At 49.1% G+C, this 26,567-nt stretch overlaps 1 protein-coding gene across 3 annotated transcripts in view; it reads right to left on the bottom strand.

Annotated features, from left to right (window-relative positions):
- The window catches only part of TOP3A (topoisomerase 3alpha), a 197,281-nt gene that overhangs the window by 154,239 nt on the left and 16,475 nt on the right, over window positions 1-26,567 (bottom strand). For all 3 annotated transcript variants that reach the window (XM_087372511.1, XM_087372512.1, XM_087372513.1), the window contains exon 8: window positions 21,077-21,160. In XM_087372511.1, the coding sequence (XP_087228637.1) occupies window positions 21,077-21,160 (84 nt within the window). The remainder of the gene's footprint in view (window positions 1-21,076; window positions 21,161-26,567) is intronic.

Genomic DNA, 26,567 nt, shown 5'->3' with positions numbered 1-26,567 from the left:
ACCCAGGTGTGACCCAGTGTGACTCTTGGTGGGAGTCCTGGAGACTTTGAGTACAACCAGGCCGTTTCTACTCTTCTGTCTGGAGAGCTGCCAGCTGCTGGCGAATAACAATCTCTCTCTCACCTCCTCTTCCCCCCCCCCCTCCCGCAATCCCTTCTTTGGTGCCTCCTCCATATTGAGTGGCAAAGGGGGATGAGGACAGGGGACTAGGCGGGAGACCCTTCGGTTCAATTTTACATACGCGAGGAGATGGAGAAGGGGAACGGTGACAAGGGGAAAACACAAAAGCAACTCAGTCTGGAGGACTTCTACAAACGCAGCAACCGGAGCGGTTTGACAATGGACAGCACCGCTGCCCAAAAGAAAGGGGCCCACCCGAAGCCCATGCCGCTCACCACATCCTCGACCTCTATGGTTACCACCACTATTTCACCACCATCATCCGCCTCATCATCTATGCCACCTCTCCCCTCTCCCTCTCCTGTATCATCACAGGTCTCCTCTCCGATAGCCTCACCACTAGCCCCACCGGCCACGGCTCCACAGTACTTTTCCCTCGTATCACCTCTACCTCTCACTCAGCCACCCTTCAGTACCTCGTCCAGCCTCGCTACTGCTCGAGATCAAGTTCCCACCTTGACCAGGATATCTTACGCCCCCACCAGATGCTTGGGACTCCTTATTGGCTGAGATACACAACATCCGGGCCCGTCAAGCAGAGCTGACACATTACACTCAGGAGCAGGCGCGATACACCCAAGAGCAAGCCCGCATTATACACGCGCAGGGCACCCTTATCCAGGGGCTCAGACACGACATCACACAACTTCGAGAGGAGCTCGAGACCCTGAGAGCAGTGCCTAGAGGGACCTCAGTCACAGAGATGGAGGCACAGATAGCCACAATACAATTGGCTATAGCAGAGACGACTAGGTGGGTGGACGTGGCAAAACGAGAGCCCGCAAAGGCAACCGTTTCAGCCGCCATACAGGAGCAGCAGCAGAGGGCTTCGAAGGCCTTCAACATTCAGATACGAGGAATCACGCGCGACAACATCAGCACCACTACGACGCCCATAGAGGAGGCGATCACCTTTGTGACCACCACCATGGGGGTCCCCGACCATGGCATAGAGGGAGCATGGCGTGTTGGGAGAGACCCCGACCGAGAGCAGCCCCTAGTCATTCGCTTCAGAGATTCACATGCTCAATTAGCGACACTCCGACGCCGCGAGCCGCTCTACGAGAGCATCCCACCTTGTCCATGGACGAGGATTTGACACCACTACAGATTGAGGAGAACAAGTTCTTCTGCAGCAACGGGATGTTGCCCGCAAGGAGGAAAAATGGGCCGTGGTCCGAGATGGTAGGTTGTTGACCGGCACCCATCGAGCTCCCACCCGTACCCCCTAGGGGAACGGGGCCTATGAGACTCGGGTTTCCAAGACCCTAGCCTGCACCATTTGGAACGGTAATGGTACCTTATGGTCAGACCCAGGGAACTTCTCAGAGTCTTATATAGGACGAGACATAGTCTTTTACATGGAGACACACCAAAGCCCAGAGCGTCCACTATCGATAGTCAATGGCTACACATGGGAGTTAGCCTTCAGGGATGAGACGAGGGATACAAGAGGAGTTCGAGGATCAGGCGGGGTCGCAGTATTGTACAAGTCTTCCCTCACTGGAGCCATCTCCATTGAGAGGAAGGACGCACACTCCTGATTCATGTGGATCCGGATCCGACGCACAGCCACTCGTGACCTTTTCATAGCAATATACTACTTCCCGCCAGACACATCCCACTTCGCCAGAGTGGCACGAGAGGAGGGTGAGACATCGCCATATGCACCCTTACATCAGGATATCCCAGACCTTTCAGCCCGTGGGGAAGTTCTCCTTATTGGGGACTTCAACGCCAAGACGAGTACGCGCTAGGCACCACTCCTGGACTTCCGAGACAACTCTATCATGCTACTAGACATGGACCTAGATAGAGCAAGTATGACCAGGATCTCATTGGACCGACACAGGCCTGTAACACCATATGGACACGCACTCCTTGATCTGGACAGGATGCACGATCTCATCATCTACAACGGGCTTGACCTATGGCCCTCCTCAGGTGGTTTTACTTGCTTCCCACACGGGGGGGCACTAGTGTAGATCCCCTACCTTCACTTCATGTATCACCGACTTCACCGTAGCACCACTCCCTCCAGGAGCTGATCACACATACCTATTCTTCACTATCACCACCCCACGCTTAGCCACACCACATAGGAAGCACGACACCTACCACGACATACACTTTGATCACAGCCTCTCACTTGCCTACTCTGGACGCCTAAACAAACTCCTAACCTACATCGATCACATACCACTCATAGAGGACCGTGCTGCCCTGATTAGTCGCACACTCCACGAGGCTACCCTCCAAATCTTTCCCCACACTACACGGTCCACTAAACCACCACCTCTTGGTTCTGTGCCCTGCAACAACTGGTACGATGCAGAGTGCAAGGCTCATCGTCGACAACTCCGACTTGAAACCAGATGTCACCTCCCGAACACACCAGACACGGTACGCAAGTATCGACGTCTCATACGTCGGAAGAAGCAAACATTTCTTCGTTGAAATAAGGAGGAGCTGCTGAACATCTTGTACAGCAACAACTCTAAGGATTTTTGGCGGAGATTCCTTGAGCGTAGGTCTCCATCACCCCTCACCGACACGAGAGTCTTGCACACGTATGCACACCATCTTTATGATGTCCCACACCAGCCCACCCCATATCTCATACACACACCTCGCCCCACCACTTGCACGTTGTTCACCAGAGGGGGAGTCAAGGACGCGACATTGAAACTGCACAATGGCCAAGCTAAGGATCACCAGGGGCTATGCACTGAGTTTATCGCATATGGGATCGACCCGTTAGCCCCGATCCTAGCAAAGCTATTTAATGACGCTATTTGCCTTGGCTTCCCCTGCACTTGGACACTTAACACCATCACCCCCATCCACAAGGCAAGGGATCCCATGGACCCGAGTAACTACAAGACTATCATGATTGGACGTGTGATGTCCAAGATCTATGCAGCTGTATTGGATGCGTCGGTCAACCTGTTCGCAGAGATGACAGGGCTCACAGCAGAGGGTCAGACCGGTTTCAGGCGAGACCATGGGACTATGGATCACATACTCACACTCAGGAGTGTCATTGAGAAGGCTAGATCACGGAAGGAGAGGGTATATTGCTGCTTTGTGGATTTTCGCAAAGCCTTTGACACAATACCTCGAGCTCATCTCATCACACACCTACAAACACTGGGATTTGACCAGGAGATCATCTGGGCAATCATGGCACTTTATGAGAGTCTCAAGCCGAGTTCGGACAGGCACAAGTTGGACAGATGAGATCTTGAGTACCATAGGGGTCAAACAAGGTTGTCCCTTATCACCAACCTTGTTTGACCTCTACATCGATGAGCTTGAAACTTTCATGGGGGCTTTTGGAGGGCCCGGTTGCTCACTTGTCGAGATCATCATCAGGATTCTTCTTTATGCAAATGACATGGCACTCTTGTCGTCCACACCCGAGGGGCTCCAGCGACACCTGGATGCACTGCAGGCTTTTTGTTTATCCCATGATTTGGAGGTCAACCTTGGCAAGACCAAGGTCATGATCTTTAACACCTCTCGAGCAAACATCCAACGGAAGCAGTTCACTTTCGGTGGGTCACCAGTTGAGAAGGGTCATCTTCTCCTGCCCGATCTTCACAATGAGACCAGCGATGCAAGCCAGACTGAGTAGGGGATACGCCTTACTGGCTTGGCTAGAGAGACAATGCTTCCACTCCAACTTCCAAAACCCTCGGACCAAGGCTCTTCTCTTGGACTCCTTAGTCCAACCAGCCGGTATGTATAGAAGTCCTTGCTGGGGACCTGACATGTCAGAGATAGAGTGGACACGGGTGGAGCGCCTACAGATCTTCATGCTCACGGATGATCCAGGGGAAACCAACTGTACCACATCACATCATTCAAACCGAGTTTGGTGCTTCTCCACTCTAGCTATATGCAGCCTTTCAGACCATCACATATCTACACCGGGTTAGACCATATGGAGACTGCACATCAGGGAGACAGAGGTTGCCATGGTTGGCTCTCGATTCCTCCATGAGGTTGGCAGCAGAGGGAGACGAGCGATGATGGTATGCACGGACTCACAGATGGTTTGTGAGACTAGGGTTTCACATCGATAGGATACCTCCTTTTCAGTACAGTTTAGATGCCCCTCCCGTACTCCCACCCACCATCCCGATCGGGCCACACACCAACCAGGTCATTCGAGAGGATCTCATGCAGCTACACACCTTTAGGACCTAGTTGGAGCCGAGGGAGCTTCCAGTGAAGCTGAGTTTCTACAGAGATTACTATCTTCGTATTTCGGAGGAGGGATTCATCACACCACCGGGGTACACTAAGCTTCATATGCCCCACTCACTATGGATCTCCATTGGACAGTTTCGGGTATCATCACACCGCCTCTGCATAGAGAGCGGCAGAGCAGAGGGGATCCCTAGGGAGCATCGCATTTGCATATTGTGCGACTGTCAGGAGGTTGAGTCGGAGGAGCATTTTATTTTCAGGTGCCCAGTGTACTACGAGATCCCAGGTCGCTACCACTGTCTCTTCAGAGATGGCTCCGGGCTCCTTTCCAGATTCCTCGGCTACCCAGATCAAAGATGCCTCGCGGCCTTCATTCACGAGGGGGTCCAACACAGAGAGTACTTACTCAGGCGACGGGGCTTGGCCACATCATCAAACACCTCTCAGAGCAGGATCACAGAGTTCTTTCCATTGAGTGACATTGATCGTCCAGTCTCTGGCCACAGACATGACAGAGACCCCGACCCGCGACGATCGCAACATGACACACGAGACATCGAGGGGACACACAAATCACTCTGGGAGACCTCCCGTCATTGTTTAGACCCAAGATACGTCCCACGGGAGTCACGGTGGCTCTAGTCTTGCGTCGAGCCTCGTCCAGGAGACCGAGACACACGGCACCCCTTGACGGACGCTAGCGTCGCATCATCAGCTACGCACCAACCAGGGCGACATGACATATGGAGGATTCCGCTCCGCTCTAGTCTTTTTTCTTTTCATTGTCACACCCACATGTATTTGATTATGTATGATCAGACTTAGGATTCAGCACAGGTGATGATGCTCGTTTTAGTAGCTCCACCCTTACTGTGATTTGTATCAGGTTTTCTTTCAGTCTCATAGACCCATCGGTCTTCCGAAGACTCTAATGAAATTTCTTTTCTTTCTTTCTTTCTCGCCTGTGAATCTCATCTCTCCTGATACCAGCAACAGAATGATAAAAGTTGCTAATGTCAGTGAGGGCTGCAGCCACATCTGACGGGGACAACTGCCCACCCTGCAAGTGAGAATCCCAGATCCGTAGCACTGTCTCTGTGAGGCCCTCCTCTGCATACAAGGCATCTGGAATCCTGATACCAGCAGAGCAGCCTCTTGCCCAAGGCTCTAAAACCACCAAAACAACCGAAAAATGATCTGAAGTGGACACCCCAGCACTGATGCATACTGTTCCACCTCTGTCCAGTGCCCAATCATCCATACAAAATCTATCAATCCGTGCATGGATAGGCATCCATACTCTCCTGTTCAACCAAGAAAACATAAGAGACTATGGCTGAGTGTGAAAAGCATCATCATACCAAACATCTCTGCCACTAAACTCAAAAAGGAAGGCATCTCATGCTGCTCTCTCAAGGGAGTGAATGCCACCTTCCCTACCCCCTCTTTTGTCTGAAGGCATTTCAACCATGTTAAAATCGCCTCCAATAATCCAGGAGTGTACAATATGGGACCAAATGAGCAACTCCTTCCAAAGGAGGACACGATCCTCTCTGAAGTTGGGTAAATAAAGGTTAAGAAAGCCAACCTTACAGCCACCAATCAACAAAATAACCCACTATGCTCTGGAGGGAACTATGACTCCATGTCCAATGACCAAGGGGAGCATCGAAGAAGAAATAGAAATGCAAATGCCTTCCTTGGTGCCCAAGGCAGGGGCCCACAAAGTATGGCCAAAAAGAATCTTACCTGACTTGGCACAATCTCTACCATCCAGCTTATGCCCTTGAAGCATAAGGATATCAATGGGGCCACCTGAAACACCTGGATGGAGTTGGTTACGAATCAACTGCCTACGGCGTCGATGAAGTATACCACCGAGGCCCTAAATGTTCCAACTAACGATCCTCATCGCGGGAGGAGGAGGCCGGGAGAAATGCCCTACCCGACCTGGTGGTGGAGTCCTTCTGTCAAGCGGAGGGAAATCAACTGGTAAAAGAAACCCCACTCCAGCAGAGGGGGAAGCCCTGTCCAACGGAATCCCAATAATCAGCTCCCCCAAGGTAGAGGGTACAAACTCCTCTGTCTCAAACTCTGCCAAATCTGCCAGTACTGCAAAAAAGTTCCTGTAAGAGGGAACTGGCATAGGAGTACGAAGAATCCTTGCACTCGAGGGAGTAGGCGAAATAGCCCCCTTACCTCTATCAAGAGGTGAAGTGTGACTAACCAACGGAGAAGGCTGCTCATGGAGACTGAGAGGCTAATCAAGAATATCAGTGATAGGCCCTAAATAAATGGGTTGCCCCTCCTGATAAGCAAGTGGAGGGACTGGGGCAACCACATCTACACCTAAAACAATTACAAGAATATCTCATGTCTATAACTGAGAATGGTCCAAGATGCCTCGTAGAGGTGGCGGAGTGTCAGCAACCCTCACAAGCATCCAACGGGAGACGACACGAGTAGGACGTGCTGAACGTTTTGTGTGTGCTAAAGAAGAGGGTCCAGGTCTAAGCGCTGGTCCCGAAGATCCTAAGCGAGAAGGGGGGCTCTGGTAGCGTGTGTAAAAGTAGGACGAGAAGCCGGAATAAACCGTTTGAGCCTTTTCTTCTTCCTTGGGCAATCTCTGGCGAAGTGCCCAAGGGTCCTGCAAATCCTACACTGATCCTGTCTCCTAGCAACCTCGACTCTCTGTCGAAAAAAGGAACCATCTGGTTGCTGAAGCATAATGTGATCATCTGTAATATCAAGGTCAGAGACGATGACCCTAACTTGTGGCGCCGCATCCAATTTGACAGCCTCTGCCGTTGAAGAGGGCATGCTAGGAAGGGGGGGGATCTCTGTGACCAACCCAAAAGTGGCTCCTATGGACGGTCAGAGTCGATGGTAAACCCGAGGAAGACCGGGGAATCTAATGAAAAGTGAGGTAACCTTGCTATCTTCCTCTACTGGATTGAAACCCAAAATGAAGGGTGTCAAAAAGATCCTCCTGGAGCTCAATGCCAAAGGACTAGCCCTAAGTACTGAACCTGTTGACTCTGGAGAATCAAAGACCACCTGGAAGAACCCTCGTCCAAGCAGACGAACATCGATGAGGTGCCCTACCAGGTCTCCAGGTAAAGCCGAAAGCATCCAATCCCTAGCCTGTAGCCTGGAGGGGTAAAAACCGTGGATGCGAGCAAAGAGTGAGGTGGCATACTCATGCTCTGAATCTGTCTTGAGCTGCTGAAGCTCGTCTTTCGAAAAGGTAACTGTTTTTGTGGCCGGTGGAAGCGGTCGAGGATTGGCTGAATGGGAACCCATTCGTCAATCAAGGTGGAATGGCCGACGCAAACACGAAGAAGCGCTGTCCGTCCGAAAACCTGCTGCCAGAAAGAGAGATTCTCTCTCTTTTTCCTAGAGGGGGCTGAAGAAAGGGGGAGGGGGGGGGGGGGAGGCAGATCAGTCCTTGTTCACTAGCACCCACTGGAGAACCGTAGAGTAGTGTTTCCATCTTAGGTTTAGGGATAGGTTTAGGTCCAGCCTAGGATACGAGCCCTTTGGGCCCCCCTCAGGGCTGGAACAAGTGAAGAGAATGGCTGGGGGAGGGCTGCCTTTATAGGCTACCCTGCACCCCTCCCTAGGGCTGGCATTTATGGGGACTAGGGCTGCCTTTATGGGGCCTAAATGGGACCTAGGGCTGCCATTTATAGGGCTAGCCAACCAGCCCCAAAAGCCCTATACATAGGGGGCCTCCAGGCCCTCTTTCCTCATTCAGTTCTCCCAGCGCTTCAGCCTCCTACAGCTCCTCCTCGGCCCCCTCTAAACAGGCTGACACTCACCCCCAGTGGCCCTCTGACCAGCCTCAGCCTTTGGCATCAGTTCAGCCCTCTGGGAAGGTGTTCACGCAGCGCATCAGACGGGGAGTCCGGACAGCAAACGGAGTAAGGTTTGAGGTCTGTTTCAGCAGCTCTTTTCAGTTATCTCTTACAATTTTACACAACTCATTCTCAGCTCTTTATTTCAGTCATCTCTCAGCTCTCATAGGATCTATCACTCCTAGCTTTCACTCTCTCACTCACGCAGTAACTCTGTGTTATGCTCTAGCCGAGATGGCATGACCTCGAAAAGATCGGTGGGCATTTTCCCTTAGATGACCGACTTTTGTAATATTTTATGTGCATAAATAAAATGGTCAAGGGAAGTAACTGCCAAGGTCCTAGGTGAGGGTGTATTGGCATCAACTAGGTGGTTATGAGTGCTCAGGCCTAGGTGCACCTAAATGTGTAAGAATGCCAAGGGGCAAATAGAAGGGAAAAGAACTGCTCCCTGGAAGCTCTACGTAATTCGAGGTCGGACGCCCTTCTTTCTCAGACATAGTCCCACTCAGATTTGAATTGCAAAGAACACTTAAAGTAACAGCTCAGAACTATAGATATCGCAATCAGCGCACGGAACCTTGGAGAAAATTGGCTTCGTATCTGTTCTGCAGGTAATCGTATCCCAAGAACCTCGTCAGATATACGTTTCTCCAGCTAGAGCTGTGCATGCAACCGTACCTACGCTGACGGGCTATTTGCATGACCACAACTACTAGATAGCCCGTCGACCGAACCAAATCCGCTCAATTTCGTGGAGTCAATGAGCTATCCATATAGTCATGACTCTGCAATCAACACCGAGCGGTGGCTCTCCAAACGCAAGCCCGCACGACAGATCCACCTAAAACAGCCAAGAGGCTGTCGTCGCCAAGAGCCTGTCAGAGCCCATCAATGTCCATCGCCAGCCTACCCCGCTGATTTCACAAGTGTTTCACCCAGCACCGCTTATCGCGTCGAAGGGCCTGCCCGTAACTTCAGTCTCGCGCGCCACCGTTCCCTGGCTCTAAGCTAACCGTAAACCAACGGGGTCACGTAGACAACTCGTCATCCACGCTACCTCTGCGCTCTCTTCATACGCAATCCCCTCGTTCAGCCTGCATGCTCTGATACCAAATGATACATTCACTTTCCTCAATCTCACTCTCATGGATTGCATGCACACAAAAATACGTAATTCAATTTCGTTTCATGCATATCCACAAGCCCACAACTCCCTAGATGGTTCCCTCCTGCCACATGTCATCATTTTAGACCTTTAGCTTGGTACACCATTTACCCCTCTCTTGGGGCACAATTAAAACATACAAATTTTCAATTTGCAGTTTATTATTCTTGTACAGCAAAGGGGAATTTAAAGTGAAAAAAAAAAACCATTTTCCCTTTTGAAAGAATGGAGGCAGAGGGACAAGATTCCAGGGTAAATCCCGGTGAATCTAGAGCACGATCTACGCAACAAGTGTCCCATCACACAACACCTACTCTGGTGGGTAGGATTTCTGTACTAGAAGATGCCTTACAACAGATCATGAACCAGCAGCTTCAAGTGAACGCTGGTCAAAATGAAATTAGAGAAATGGTGCAAGCCTTGTCGGCTAGACCATCTAGAAATGAAAAGGGCAAAGCTCCAGTAGATCCAGAGCCCAGTATACACTCATAAGAACGTGCGAAGGTCAAGGTACCTAATATTGCCAACTATAGACCGGAAAAGTACGTTGGTCGGATGACCGAGCGCAGTTCTGATGTGATCGAGGTTTGGTTGCACAAGTGGAAAGAAGCCTTCGCCATTTGTGAAATCAGATATGATCTAAAGAAAATCCGTGAGACCACTCACCTGTTTATTGAGGCAGTGGATAGGTGGTGGATCAAACAACAGAAAGATCAGGTTGCCCCTACCACCTATGAAGGGTTTAAGGCTGAATTTAAGAAACACTTTCTTCCACCTGACGAAGAGTCCCGAGCTTGGGATGCTTACAGAAGCCTTCACCAGAGGAATTTGTCGGTGGCAGAGTACACTGACAAGTTCAGGGAATGTGTTATGAAAATAACAGACCCTCTCCCTATGTCGGTTCAGTTGAAAGACTATATCTATGGACTGAACGACAAGATTAAGATGGAAGATCGGGCTAAATATGTGACTACATTAAATGAATCTATTGCAGTAGCCCTAAACTATGAGGATGCTAGAGGCAGACCTAGTGGGTTTGTGCACGCAGGGACTCAGCATGAGTACCCGAGAAAAGGGGGATTTCAGAGGAAATGGACTTCAAAGACAAGTATCTCGCAGCCAAGTGGCCAAACCAAGCAGGTGAAGCCGGTTGAGGGACAAACAAAGACAAGTACCACCGTTGGGGTGAAAAGAAAAGTAACTCCAATGGCAGCCCGGGCTTGGTCAAAGTCCTCGTTGACCCCTGAGCAAAAAGAAAAAGCTAGAAACGAAGGATTGTGCTTCGGCTACCTTCAGCGACATCAGTGGAAAGATTGTCCACTAAACAAAGACCGTCGCACGGCCAATATGATAATATATGAATGCGACGCGGAAATGCAAAAGAGTCCCAATGCGGAACATATGCAGATGCAATTGGCGAGACCTTCTCAGAGGTTAGTACCTGTGTTGTTAACTGTGTCTGTTACTAAGTTACTAAGCGGTGCACCCAATAACATCCTTTCAAAGCCCGCAGCAACGGGGTATACAATTTTCGATGAGCACGAGTGGATTAAAATGAAAGGGCAAGTAGCCAATCATGATGTGATTGTGTTGTTTGACTCAGCGTCAACACACAATGTAATTAACTCGAAGCTTATTAAGAGGCTCAAGTTGAAAACTAGTCCCTCTGACTATGCTTATACGGTCAGGATGGCAGACGGAAGTTCAACTGAAGTATGGGACCAAAGGGTTACCCAGTTGGAACTTCGAATACAGGACTATGTTGAGAAGCTGGACTTTGAGTTGACCGAGCTTGCTCACGCAGATATAGCCCTAGGCATGGCTTGGCATTTTTGAAAAAATCCAGCCATTGATTGGAAAAAGCATATTTACCAGTTCAAGATGAACGGGGTCGAATATGTTTTGCAAGGTAAAAGGATTTACCTCGAGGACCATTGATTTCAGCCATGGAAATTCGGAAGACTCCGAAAGAGTTTCTGTGTCTGTGTATAGCATCGGTAGAGTCAATTGATGATGCATCGGCTACCACCGAGGCTACCCAAGACGGGGAAATGGCCAAGTTAGCTAAAGAGATATCGAAGAAGTTCTCTGATTGTTTTCGGGATGAGTTACCTTATGGGTTACCTCCAGATCGGAATGTTCAGCATAAAATTGAGCTCATCCCGCGGGCAGAAACTGTAAATAGACCTCCCTATAGATTAAGCTTTACAGAAGAAGCTGAGGTGCGAAGACAACTGGAAGATTACCTCAAGCTGGGGCACATTCAACCCAGTTCTTCACCTTTTGCTTCGCCAATGATATTGAAGAGGAAGAAAGATGATACTTTTCGTCTCTATATAGATTACAGAGCATTGAATAATATTACTATCAAGCACAGGTATCTGATGGCTCGGATCGATGATTTGCTAGATGCATTACATGGGGCCGTAATTTTCAATAAGATAGATCTTAAGTGTGGCTACCATCAGATCCGTATTAGAGCCGAGGATGTGCATAAAACCACTTTTAGAAGCAGGTTTGGACATTATGAGTTTCTGGTAATGCCCTTTGGACTTACCAATGCTCCAGCTACATTCGTCATGCTTATGAACGATTTACTACGTCCGTATATCGGAAAGTTTGTAGTACATTTTATTGACGATATTTTGGTATTCGGTAAAAGTATTACTGAGCATCACGAACACTTAAGAATAGTGTTCAGTACTTTGAGGAAAGCCAGTCTTTATGTAAATAAATAAATAGGGGGCCTCCAGGCCCTCTTTCCTCATTCAGTTCTCCCAGCGCTTCAGCCTCCTACAGCTCCTCCTCAGCCCCCTCTAAACAGGCTGACACTCACCCCAGTGGCCCTCTGACCAGCCTCAGCCTTTGGCATCAGTTCAGCCCTCTAGGAAGGTGTTCACGCAGCGCATCAGACGGGGAGTCCAGACAGCGAACAGAGTAAGGTTTGAGGTCTGTTTCAGCAGCTCTTTTCAGTTATCTCTTACAATTTTACACAACTCATTCTCAGCTCTTTATTTCAGTCATCTCTCAGCTCTCATAGGATCTATCACTCCTAGCTTTCACTCTCTCACTCACGCAGTAACTCTGAGTTATGCTCTAGCCGAGATAGCATGACCTCGGAAAGATCGGTGGGCATCTTCCCTTAGATGACCGACTTTTGTAATATTTTATGTGCATAAATAAAATGGTCAAGGGAAGTAATTGCCAAGGTCCTAGGTGAGGGTGTATTGGCATCGACTAGGTGGTACTGAGTGCTCAGGCCTAGGTGCACCTAAATGTGTAAGAATGCCAAGGAGCAAATGTGTTAATTGTGCCCCAAGAGAGAGGTAAATGGTGTACCAAGCTAAAGGTCTAAAATGATGACATGCGGCAGGAGAGAACCATCTAGGGAGTTGTGGGCTTGTGGATATGCATGAAACGAAATTGAATTACGTATCTTTGTGTGCATGCAATCCATGAGAGTGAGAGTGAGATTGAGGAAAGTGAATGTATCACTCTGCACTCCGGTGGACATCACAAGCCTCTTCCTTGCCTTGCAGAAGCGTCCTACATCGTCAGTGTGGACAGCATCAAGGTCTCGGTATTGGTCGGCGTTGCCTCTCAGGTCTTTGGGTCTGCTATACATGTGCACAGTTGCGTTCTGTGCTCTCTCGAAGAGTGTTCTTTGTATTTCTCAGTTTTCCAAGTATAAAGCAAATTCTCCCTTGATTGGGAGAGGGGGCCCTCAGTGGGTACAGGGACCCAATCGGTTGTCGACTCTACTCTCTCTCTACCCTCATCTCCTTTCTCTCTCTATGGTAAACAACGCTAATTCCTCGCCGGTGGACAGCACAAGCCTCTTCCTTGCCTTGCAGAAGCGTCCTACATCGTCAGTGTGGACAGCATCAAGGTCTCGGTATTGGTCAGCGTTGCCTCTCAGGTCTTTGGGTCTGCTATACATGTGCACAGTTGCGTTCCATGCTCTCTCGAAGAGTGTTCTTTGTATTTCTCAGTTTTCCAAGTATAAAGCAAATTCTCCCTTGATTGGGAGAGGGGGCCCTCAGTGGGTACAGGGACCCAATCGGTTGTCGACTCTACTCTCTCTCTACCCTCATCTCCTTTCTCTCTCTATGGTAAACAACGCTAATTCCTCGCTAAAGGTTTAAAGGTTTTGCTGTGAATTACGCGATCAGATTACCGTTGCATGTTACATTGGTATCAGAGCTTCGGTCTGTATCCAGCTTGACTACTGCGAGTGTATGGTTGTGTTGAGATCCGGAAAGGACACACAATCAAGCGCCATGGAAGGGTCCGGAAAAGGACTCAACCTTGAAGACTTTGAAGAGGAGAAAGACTACCAACAAGATACGCTTCCACCAAGTGCTCAAGAAGTGATGGTGAACCTTCAAGAGCAGAATCGGGTCCTCCTACAACAACTCGAAGAACATTCATCCCAGCTAGAAGAAAGCAAAAGACAGCTCGACCAAACAAAACGACGTCTGGAGGAAAAAGAAGCAAAAAAGCCGCTAGAGGAAAGAGGAACCATAGATTTCGAAAAACTGCTCTTATTGATGTGTGAGGAACACAAAAATAAGGAGGCATTGTGACGCGCAGAGCTCGCCCAGGCAAAGAGGCAACAAAAGCTAGACCGAGAGGCGATGCTTCTCAGGCACAACCACATGTTAGCCGCTATGCAGGCAAGTTTGAGCGCAGCAACCATCACCGCCACAGCTTCATCATCAACAAAGGTAACACCACTCACTCGGTCCACTCCCAATTTTGTTATGTATAATGGTAAGTGTGACCATTCTGCAATTTTGCAATTTACTCATCAGTTTGTAGCTCATTTTTCGTCAGCGCGGATTCAAGATGAGCAAGATAAAGTCCACCTAGTAACCCCTCATCTTACGAGCAAAGCGATGACCTAGTGGCAACATGGGGCTAGTAAGCATACTAACCCAACAACGTTTAAGAAAAATTTCATTTGGGCAACATTTGTGGCCGACCTCAAAGCCCGTTTTCTCCCACCCCAATATATGCTTAACCTAGAGGATGAGTTCTCTCGTCTCTCCCAGAATGGTTTACCTGCGTTGACATATAGTAACAAGGTCATCATGCTGGCGCAGCAATTGGATGTAACGGAGAGCGCCAAGATGAAGCAATTCATTCGAGGATTGGACACGAACATCCGTTATACCATTCGGAACTGTGACCCGCCGAATTACAAGCGAGCACTGACTCTTGCACAGAATCAAGAGATGATGCTGAACGAGGGAAAGCCCAAGCAGATCCAGAAAGATTCCAAAGCCCCGCAGCAGTCAAACAACACAGCAAGTAAGGATCATCAGAAGAACAACCAGTTCCAAAAGAAAGACGGCCAGGCTTCTAGTCAAAAGAAGGAGTCCAAGCCCAAGATGACTCCGGATGAGAAGGCTAAAGCGAGCATTACAAGAGGCTATCTACAGCCCGACAAGCAAAGGCAGTACCACCAAGAACATCGCTGCTTTCATTGCCACCACATTGCTAGGCACGACAAGAAGGATTGTCCGAAGTGGCTTGCTGAGAAGGCTGCGAAAGCGCCTACTTCGTCCATCACCAATGTATTGGCTCTTCCAGCCCCGCCTCCATCCTCAGGTACGAATGTCGTCTTCCCTGCTTTGAACATCGTTCCCACGGTGATCTTTCAAGGTAAGAAGGAGGGCGATTTCTCAGATCAAAAGAAAGCGCGCATTCAAGCATACGGCACAACTAACGGACATCAATTTATTGTCATGTTCGATATGGAGAGTTCAAAAGATGGCATCTCCCCTCAGCTTGCCAAGATAGTGGGGTGCACCTTGGTGCCTCACGAGCTTGCAGTGGACGGGTTTACACCCAACTTGCACATACACATCACGCATAAGGCCGTCCATTTCACTTTTTTCGTTTAGAAGACCATATTTACGCGGGATTTTATTCTGACTCCTTTGATGGGGTGCAACATGATCATCAGGATTCAATGGTTCCGTAAGCATGTTTTGACGCCTGATTGGCGGCAAGACACCTTCACGATTGTGGAAGGTATACCTAAGCCCGCCGTGATACGCGATGATCGGAGCATACCAAGGATTCCGTTAATCTCTCATATTCAAGCAAGTCGCGCCGCCCGCAAGGGTGCCATGTGTGCACTTGTCTACGTCCAGTGCCAAATCACTGCAGTTCAAGCCGCTCCTCCAATGGGACAAGCAATGGTGGATCTACTCCACGAGTTCCAAGACATCATGCTCCGGGATGATCTGCCACCCCAACCGACTAGAAGACCATCACATTGATCTACTTCCGGACTCGACACCTCCAAGTAAGTTCCCGTATCAACTTTCCAAGTCTATGGAGGGGGAGTTAGAGCAGCAATTATCTCAATTACTGCGCGCAGAGTTTATTAGACCTTCTTCTTCGCCTTTTGTTGCACCCATTCTATTTGTGGCAAAAAAGAATAAGTCCGCACGACTATGTGTCAACAATTTCCTATGCCCCGCATCGAGTACATCTTGGTACGCCTAAATGGTACAAATTTTTTCTCAAAGATTGACCTCAAGAGTGGTTACCATCAAGTTCAGATTTTTGAAGCTGACATCCCAAAGACAACTTTCCGAACAGAGCGAGCTCATTAAGAGTTCGTCGTCATGTCCTTTGGTCTAAAGAATGCGCCACCAACATTCAATAAGATGATGTCACGGGTATTTACAGAGTATTTCTCGATGATATCCTTATCTTTTCCACTACAGCCGAGCAGCATATTAACGATGTGTGATGTGCCCTACGATTATTACGTGATAACCAGCTATATCTCCAGGCAAAGATAAGTGAATTCGGATTGCTGGAAATTCAGTATTTGGGCTACATCATTAGTGCTCAAGGGATTCGATTGGACCCTGAGAAGATCCAAGCTATTACAAGTTGGGCTGTCCCCATGACAGCCCAAGAGATTCGATCCTTTGTGGGTTTGTGTCAAGCATACAGCTCGCACATGGAGGGTTTCTCAACATACGCAACCCCTCTTACAGATTTACTCAAGGGGGTAAAGACACGTAGACAAAAAGTTCAAGTCACAGGCAAAGCTTTGCAAGCCTTCCATGACTTGCAACGGTTGGCCACGACAGCACCAGTTATGAAGATCGCCTCTTGGGATACCCATTTCTGGTAATCACAGACGCTAGCAATGTCGCCATAGGGACAGTTTTACAGCAAGACGATAGGCCCCTGGCATATTACGGTAGAAAGCTTAACGATGCCGAAAAGAACAATTCAATGTATGATAGAGAGCTCCTCGGTGTCATCCAGGCATTAAACTATTGGAAGCCTTTCCTATACAGACGGACTTTCACGGTTAAGAGAGATCACCAAGCCCTTAAGTGGCTTCAGACAATGCCTAGTGCACAATGGAGTGATCGGCAACAACGGTGGAGCCAAAGATTCCAGCAGTTTGGGAGAATGATCGAGTACGTTCCCAACAAAAACAACCCTGTTGCAGACGCTCTCAGTCGGAAAGGTTCCATCCAGACCATTGAGCAAGCCACTCTGCTCGAAATCAAAGGAAAGGATCTTGATAGCATGAAGACACAGTACGCGGAGTCAACAGAATTTGGCACGTGGTAACCATTTCCAGTTAGCCACGACACTTGCTCCATGCCATTACTCATTAGAGGACGGATGGCTTTTCTATAAGAAAAGATTATGTGTACTCAAAGACAAACGTCAGTTGCTTCTTCATGATGCCCATGACGCTCTTACCGGTGGTCACAAAGGTATCAATGAGACTTTGGAGAAGTTATTTCTATTGGCCAAAGATGCGGAAGGGCGTATATGGCTATGCTCAGAATTGTTAAATATGCCAAAAGTTCAAGGCTTCCCACAAGAAAGCGACAGGCTTACTTATGCCATTGCCAATCCCCGACAGTCCTTTTCAGGACATAGCTATGGATTTTGTGGGGCCACTTCCAGCATACGTAAGTACGCATAATACTCAATGTCTTACTATTATTTGTCGCTTTAGTAAATATTGTATGCTTATTCCCTGCAAACAAACAGCCAGTGCTGAAGATGTAGCTCGTTTGTTTATCAAGTATTGGTATCCCATTGGAGCGTTGCCAAAGACTACCACATCTGACAGGAACTCCAAGTTTACATCTAACTTTTGGCGAGCCTTGTTTGATAATTTTGGTACTAAGCTGCAGATGTCCAATGCTTTCCATCTGCAATTGAATGGCGAGACGAAAAAGTATAATGATATGGCATTTGATATTTTGAAATCATATTGTCATGATGCTCAAGGAAAGTGGGAGCAATTCCTTCCGCTTGTGCATGCCGTTCTGAACGATACCTATTCTTCGAGTTTTGGTCACACACATTATGAAGCGGCGTTTGGACGATGCTTAACCTCACTCCTCACCCGGATGGTGTCTCCATCTCTTGAAGCCAACAAAACCACCGAATCAATGGCAGAGATTACGGAGTCCGTGAAAAGCTGCATCGCCAAAGCTCAAGCATCGTATACGCGCCAAGCTAACAAATCCAGACGAGATGTCTAGTATAAAGAGGGTCAATGGGTGTATTTACGCATTATCAAGCAAAGATTGAAGCAAGTGGGCAAGCAATGCCCTAAGCTGTTCTTCAAGAGCTTCGGACCATTCCCTATTATTCAGAAGATCAACGATGTCTCAATGAAGTTACACCTTCCAGACAGTTGGACTATGTATAATGTGTTTCATGTAGCTTGGTTGAAGCCATATTTTGGACCTCCTCTTTCAAAGATTTCATGTCACGGGGGCGTGAAATTCTAAGTACTTTAATGTACTACAAGACCGTGACAACTTTGGTTTTAAAAGTCCAAGCGTGGGCTTAATAATGTGTAATTAAACGCGGCATGGTACCTAATGTGTAATTAAACACGGCATGGTACCTAGCACATAAGCGTAATTAATCCCTAGGCCCAAAGGCATTCCAAGGAATTAAAAGAGTGGTTGTTGATGTGGCATTTTTAATGGGCCCCCTAGAGGGCCATGTACCTTCAATGGCTCCCCTAGAGTTCCAGGTGGCTCTAGTGCCTTCTACATGCTCCTTTGCCATTCCTGGACCTTCCTGGGCCTTCTAAACTTCACATGTGTGGTTTTCTCTCTCATCTTCTCCCTTTGTTGAGATTTTGGACTGGTTTTTCAGCCTCCTTCAGCTGAATTCCGTTTTTCTTCATAACTCCTCACCCGTTTGGATTCCTCGACTTCGGTTTGGCCCGATGGCTTCCCCTCTGCCTCCCCTTCGTAGTGATATGCTTTTCCCTCCGTGCGTTTGGTAGAACGGACAGAACTGAGCACTTCTTTTGCTGGTCGAATTTGTAAAAGTGGCTTTTTCTTGACCTTTTTGCTTCTACCGCCTCCTGGGCCTCTCCTCTTGCAAAGCTACAACTTTCTGTTGAATTTTGAGTGGTCCCACGCGCTGGTTGACTGGTTTTTCTCAGTTTTGGAGGACTTTCCGGTGATGAAACTTCTCCAAAACCTTCTCAATGCATTCCTCTCTGAAGCACGCTTCTTTTGAGGCCAAGAACTCCCACTTCTTCGCGACAGAAGTGCTTCTTTTCGCATTTTTCAATGGAATTCTTGCTGGTCGGCTCTTGTAAATGCTCTTTCTTCATGCCTTTGCACTCCTCTTTGACTGAGAATGCAATTGGGCATAGGCTACTATGTCCTCTTGGCGATTGAGGACTTGGTTCGAGTTTTCAGGGCTTGGTGAGTTGTGATTTTGCTGCTCCAATTTCTTTTTGCCATAAGCTATTGGTTGGCCTCGTGTGCCGCCTCTTTCTTGGCTCACAAGTGCCCAGGCAGTGCTACATGAGTCATTCTTTGGTTGGGTACTTTGCTGATTTTATTTTGGAGCTTTGAAAAGCTTTGTGAATGCCATCTGGAAACCACTCAAAGAGAGTGCAGCTGGGGTGCAGTGTGATTGCATCTGGACAGCCAATGGAATTGCACTCGGAAAAGAGAATGCCTTTGGGTTGAGCCTATGGGTTAAGTGCACTTATGTGATGGTGTTCTATGCTTTAAAGCCTTGCGAAGGCTTAGTGAATTGGGGCTGCGTGCTCAGTTGCAGGGAAGGTCTCCCAGATGCAACTTGTAATCATTTCACTGTGAAATATAAAGAAATACCGAAAGGGGCGCCAAGGTGTTTGGGACCAATCGGGTGCACTTGTCTATGTCTGTTGAGCAGGGGCATTCTAGCCTCCATCCCTTTTTCAGTGGTTTTGTTTGTGAACAAATGGGTAAATGCCAAATGGTGATCATGCAATGGTTAATGGTTGTGATATATGCTTTGTGAGCCGTAAATAAGTGCTGAAGTGATTAAAGGTTTAGTTCCACTGCCCTCTGAGTGATTAGAGGCCGGTTTCATTTCCGACGAGCAACAACCTGAAGTTCTTGATGAAGCTGAAGTTTTGCAGCCAGAACAGATCCTTCTTCATAAATTCAAGCATGGGTAAAGATGCAGGATCTTTTACACAAGTTCCGTGATCGAGGTACCCATGAAGCAGTGTGCTCCCTTCCACTTGTTGAGCTGTTTGTTCCGAGCTCTCGAGTAGCCCGTTGGTTCCGAGGTTTTCCCCTAGTTGTAGCCGGGTTTTCTCCAGAGATCAACTGCAGCTCTCATGTGCCTCTCTCTCCTTTCTCTCCCTCTCAGTTTGGGGTGTGTGTGAGTCGTGCTCTCTCTCTCTCTCTCTCTCTCTCTCTCTCTCTCTCTCTCCCCCCCCCCCGTTCATTTCCGCTGCACTTCTCACATGGTATCAAAGCTTCGGTTGGCTTGAGACGCAAGGAGTGGAGGGAGTGTTGAGCAAACACACAGAGAGGAGGATTAGGGTGCTGTTCGGAGGTGTTTCTAAGGAGCGTGTGTGAGGTGTGGATTTTTCGGGTGACCAGCAAAGGGTGACTTTGAAGGGTATTTTCATATCAGAGAGATGGTGTTTCCGAGGGACGGAAAGCGAGTGGAGGCCTGTTTTCAGCAGCATATAGTCGGCCACCTAGGGCTGCTGCTTGCCCTCAGGTCGGCCTATTGGTGAGCAAGGGTGCAGGGCCTTGTGGAGCCCTACTTATAGGGCAGGGGGTCCGGCCCCTAGGAGCCCATTTGTAGGGCTGTGTGCCCAGCCCTAGGTGCTGCAGTCGGACCACCTACCCGCAAGGGTTGGCCCTAGCCTAGCAGCCGACTAGGCAGGGGCTGGGGGCTATTTATAGGCCCCCCCTCAGCCCTCATTTTATCAACTCTTTGCAGGGCCTGGCAGACGAGCAGAGCCAGCCCAGTTGTGCATTTGAGGAGCAGGGTAGTGGAGCAGTTCATCCACTCCCTTGTGCTCCGTTCCACTTGGTTATTGAGCTGTTTGTTCCGAGCTCTCAAGCAGCCCATTCGTTCCGAGGTTTTCCCCTGTTGTAGCAGAGTTTTCTCCAGAGATTACTTGCAGTCCTCCTGTGCCTTTCTCTCCTTCTCAGTTTGGTGTGTGTGTGAGGTGCTCTCTCTCTCTCTCTCTCTCTCTCTCTCTCGCATTCATTTCCGCTGCACTTCTCACATGGCTGCATGCAATAGATACAAACACAAAAGCATTGCAAGGATCCAACTGTACTCAAATATAAGCTAAAATTGTGCTCAAATTATCCATCATATAAACCTGCAAATCAGTGTTCTCTGAGAAGAAATCTGTTTCCGTTCGTGGATAGCTTATAAAACCCGCTTGATAGAGCTCCTCCGCAACCTGAAATGTACACCTAGTTGTCAGACCCCAAGATACTCAAATACACATTGATGTACAAGGAATTTGAGTTGTATATGCAGAACTACAAACTTGCAATACAATAAAGAATATACCAAGCATGAGTTACATATATACCACATTTGAGCATTCAAAACTTCCACAAATTACAAAGAATCATTATCTACTTTCTAAAGTTTTAGGCATTTATCCCCACACCCCTCAATCATCAATCCCCTTTGTTTTGTAATGGAGGTAAAAAATGTGCAAAGTTAGTAGGTTTCTAAAGCAGCTAGAGAGGGCCATTGGAAGATCTAAGAAGGACTATGAAAGCCTCACCCCCCTTTCTATTGTTCTCACGTATTGTTTTGACTCCTTTATCCTTAACATAATCAGCAAATGCGCAGGAACACAAGGAGTCCGGGCACCCAGACAGAGTTCTGATTCGACAATAGACCATTTGGTCACCATAAGGGCTGCATCGGAAAGGGCCAAGCATAAAAAAGAGCTGTATTTTGCTTCTTTGTAGATTTCAAGAAAGCCTTCAACACGGTTTCATGCAACAAATTATCGAAAGGACTGGAAAAGCTCGAAGTCCGCCACACACCCAAAGAGGCTACATACCGTCTACATGAGAAAGTATTAGTTGAGGTAGCACGACGACTTGGATTGTGCTCCAAATGGAGACCTCGAAAAGAGGCTTTGAGCAAAAAAGTAATGATTTGTATTCTGTCTCAAAAAGACAAGATAATAACCTTAACTTACGGCTTGTTCAACCACTAAAGGTGAGCAAAAAGAAAGACTATAAGAAGACAAATGGAGATCAAACATCAATAATGGACTGAGAGTCTATTGATTAAGCTTTGAAGTCTTTGATCGATGCCTTGCAATCTGAAAAGAAAACCCATTTGCTTTCTTTTCTGGCCGCCTTTACTTTTGCAGGCTCTAAGGTTTCAATCTTGGTAATCCTTTGAGCTTATTGGATTGCCTGATGATCTGAGTTCTTTTTGCTTTTGTATTGAAAGTAAGGATTGCATGTGCTCCTTCTTAGCCAATCTCAAACCCCAAGCCTGCCCACTAATCCTAAGCATCTTTGACTTGCGCAATCATTCAGTTTGCTCTTTTACTTCCTTCTGCAGTCGAGTAGTGCATCTAAAGGACTTCTTCACTTCTCCTTTGAGCTTCTCTTGGATCTCTCCCTTGAGGTTCTCATGCATCTCTTCCATTTGATCGAAGACAACTTCATCATCTAGAACTTAGTGGGGACTTGGCTTTCTAGTTTAATCTCAACCACTTTTACTCTCTCCTCTAGCTCCTGAATGCTTCAGCTCACAGTTCTCCTTTTTTAGAAGGGAAAGTTGATGTTGTAGAAGAAGAATGACCTCATTCTGCCTAGTGTTAGGCAAAAGTGAAGCTAATATTGCAGCATACAAAGGTTGTTTCTCTAGTTTCCTGTCGTCCATTGAAAAATGACAGCCTTCTAGATCAAAGTCAAAATCGGTGCCATTTGGCCATGGTGAGAGTCGCAAGCAGAGGGGGTTAAAGGAAGTTTGGAACACCGAAACAAAGTACTTGGGCTGGCACACAAACTAGCCCAGCAAGTACTAACTAAAAAGAAGACAATAGTATTCTATTCACCAGATGTAAAAGATCACTATTTGTTGATAGGAATCACCAGTACCATAGATCTTGGAAGGGTCTCAAGAGGACTTTAATACAATCATCTCTCTCTCTCTCTCTCTCTCTCTCTCTCTCTCTCTCTCTCGCAGCTCCCCCCTCTCCCCCTCGCAGCCCCTCCCCCCCCCTCGCAGCCCCTCACCCCCCCCTCGCAGCCCCTCTCCCCTCACCCCCCCCTCGCAGCTCCCCCCTCTCCCCCTCGCAGCCCCTCCCCCCCCCTCGCAGCCCCTCACCCCCCCCTCGCAGCTCCCCTCTCCCCCTCGCAGCCCCTCGCAGCTCACCCCTCCCCCTCGCAGCCCCTCTCCCCCTCGCAGCTCACCTCACCCCCCCCTCGCAGCTCCCCTCTCCCCCTCGCAGCCCCTCGCAGCTCACCCCTCCCCCCCCCCGCAGCCCCCTCTCCCCCTCGCAGCCCCCCTCTCCCCCTCGCAGCCCCTCGCAGCTCACCCCTCCCCCCCCTCGCAGCTCCCCCCCCTCGCAGCTCCTCGCCCCCCCCTCGCAGCTCCTCCCCCCCCCCCTCACAGCTCCTCCCCCTCGCAGAGGCTCACCCCGCTCAGACCCTCCCCCTCGCAGCTCAGCCGCTCAGGCCCCCCACCCCGCTCACCCGCTCATCACGCATTGGCAGCGCTCGCCATCTCCTGCTTTTCAATGCCGCCGGTTTCCCGTTTCCCGTAATTAAACATGGCCGACATCGTCGAGCATATTACAGAAGGAGCAACAACAGCAACATCAATGGCCTCCACGACCGACATGCTGCACTATAGTAGAAGAGGACTTGCATCCTCTTCAAAGGACAGAGCAGTACCCGCACTTGTCGCACTCCCAGTCGCAGGTACACCGGTTTCAGCTCCACTATCTCATCTTCCGCCCAGCGCAGTGCCTGCACTTGCCGCACTCCCAGTCACAGGTACACCGGTTTCAGCCCCATTATCTCATCTTCCACCCATAGCCACCCTGTACCCGCAGTTTTTTTCACCCCTCCCCTCTCAGGTCCCTTCTTCTCCTACCCCTTCTCCAACTTTAGCCTTCCCCTCCTCTCCATCCTCGGTACCCGCTTTCTCTCCCCCTCTCCAGCCTTCTCCCTCATCCCCGCTACCCACCTTACCGGTTTCCCCCCTTTCCCCCCTTTCTCCCTCTCTTTCTCCTTCCATGCCTTGCACTATTTGTCCTTGCCAACACATCCTACCAGAGCTTCAGCACTTTCAGACCCACCTCCGAGATGCCCTTCAAATGCTTCACAGGAAGGACGAGACCATTGCTCTCCTTACAGCTCAGGTTGCATCTCTTACTGATCGAGTGACACAGCAGGACCGGGAGATCTTGTCTATTAGAACAGATCTTCAGGTCTTACAGGCGACTCATAGGACTCTTGCTGGAGAGATTCATGGACACACAGAGCGAGTGCAACAGATCGAGACTCGCGTTCAGCACATAGACACATCTCCCACTACAGCAGTGGCAGCGGTTGAGGAGAGTTTGACCTCCCTTCAGACAGAGGTCCAGAGAGCCACAGAGTGGGTGGATGTCGTCCGCCGTCAGCCATCACAGCCTCAGAGATCGACTGTATCAGCTACATTGGCCGAGTCACAGCAGAGGGCCACAAAGGCCCTCAACATTCGCATTCGTGGTATCTTGCCCTCGGAGACAGAGTCCACGATGACACAGGCTGTGACCTTTGTCTCTCAGACATTGGGAGTACAGGATCATGGCATAGTAGGAGCATATAGAGTCGGGAGAGATCGTACTAGAGAGCAGCCCCTCATTATCAGATTCAGAGATGCCCAGGCACGTCTAGCTGCCCTCAGGAGGAGAGGGACACTCAGAGACCACCCACAGATTTCCATGGACGAGGATCTGACTCAGATACAGGTTGAGGAGCGCAAGGCGCTCATGCCTCAGAGAGACGCAGCCCGAGCTCAGGGCAAGTGGGCAGTGATCAGGGATGGCAGACTCATCACAGGCACCTTGAGGCGTGCTCCCACAGTGCCTAGGGATGACAGACCAGCAGATATGGCCCCACCTCCACCTCCTGCTCCGACCGCCTGACGGGACAGGGCTCATGGGACACACCACCTGTCAGATAGTCTACGCATCGCTGTATGGAACTGCAATGGTTCTTTTACAGCACAGCCAGGCAATCTACGGGGGGCTTTCTTTGGGAGAGATATCATCTTTTTCACAGAGACACACGAGAGTCCAGAGAGACCTTTGCCACGAGTGACAGGATATACATGGAGATCTGCCTTCAGACAGCACACTCGAGCATTTGGAGTGAGAGGATCTGGAGGAGTGGCCATTTTATACAGAGAGCATCTCGATCGGATCATCACAGTGGAGAGAGCGGACTCACATGCCCGATTCTTGTGGGTACGCATCCACCGCAGAGCCTCTCAGCGAGATCTCTTTATTGCAGTTTGCTACTTCCCCCCGGCGCAGTCGTTTTATTCTTCCACTGGACCAGGCCAGTCCATATTTGAGGATCTCTCAGCGGACATTGCAGATTTTTCACATCGCGGAGAAGTCATCCTCTTAGGGGACTTCAACGCGAGGACCTCAAACAGACAGGCCCTCACTTATGACTTCATGGAGGATCCGGTCATACTTCCGGCATCTCACAATGATAGCCTCTGTCGGACTTCATCAGACTGCACAGTACAGCCCACAGATCAGGGACGTCAGTTACTGGAGCTCCTCACCTCGCACAGTATGGTCATTTATAACGGCTTGTCCAGGTGGCCACAGTCTTCCATGCCTACATTCTCTTCTGCTTCTGGGCGTGGCACTAGCGTGATCGACTACATCATAGGTCCCCCGACTCTAGTCCCTTCCATCCATAGCCTTACTGTTAGCCCCTTCATGCCCTCTGCCGACCATGCACTCATCCACTTTACTTTGACTCATGTCTCCCATGACCCACCCCCCCCTCGTCATCACGACCGCACATCCTATTATGAGGTTCATTTCGACCACCAGTTCGATGATGTATATAGCCAGAACCTCAGCCGCCTACTCCGTCCTCATCTATTAGATGCTCTACCATCCACGCAGGACCGGTGGGAACTTGTACATTCTTCACTCGTTTCTGCTGCCCACATGTCCTTCCCTGCCACGTGTCATTCGTCTAGTCCCCCACCGGTTGGTCTTGTTCCTTGCAACGGTTGGTATGACGAGGAGTGTAAGGAACTCCGCAGGAAACTTCACCTTGAGACCAAGGAGAAGTCTCCCCTCCTTACCGAAACCAAGAGAGACTACAAGTGGTTGGTTAGGCGCAAGAAACGCCAATTTCTAGCCCAGAATGAGGAGGAGCTGAGAAGCTTGCTTTTCAGCTGTGACTCCAAGGAATTCTGGAGAAAATTCCTCCGCTCGAAGTCTCAGAGCCCCCTTACAGATCCACGTGTCTGGTCTGCATATACTTCAGCTCTATACGATGTTCCAGATCAGCCAGCCATCGATTTATCCCATTCCCCTAGGCCAGCTTCATCTATTCTTTTCACACCAGAGAGTGTCCGTGCAGCAGTCCACCGATTGAAGAACGGGAGAGCTAAGGATCATGATGGATTGCAAGCGGAGTATGTAATCCATGGGATTGATGCCTTAGATTTTGTTCTTTCCCGTCTCTTCAATGAGTCTGTTTGTACAGGCCTACCACAGTCCTGGTTAGGCAATACCATAGTACCTATCCACAAGTCGGGGGACCCTATGGAGCCGTCGAATTACAGGACCATCATGATCGGCC

The sequence above is a fragment of the Dipteris shenzhenensis genome, chromosome 3 (genome assembly GCF_047967505.1).
Source record: "Dipteris shenzhenensis isolate YYH24624 ecotype China chromosome 3, Dip_SZ_1.0, whole genome shotgun sequence".
In the NCBI taxonomy this organism is placed as follows: domain Eukaryota; kingdom Viridiplantae; phylum Streptophyta; class Polypodiopsida; order Gleicheniales; family Dipteridaceae; genus Dipteris; species Dipteris shenzhenensis.
Note: the sequence above shows the minus strand (reverse complement) of the source record. Positions and strands in the feature narration are given on the sequence as shown.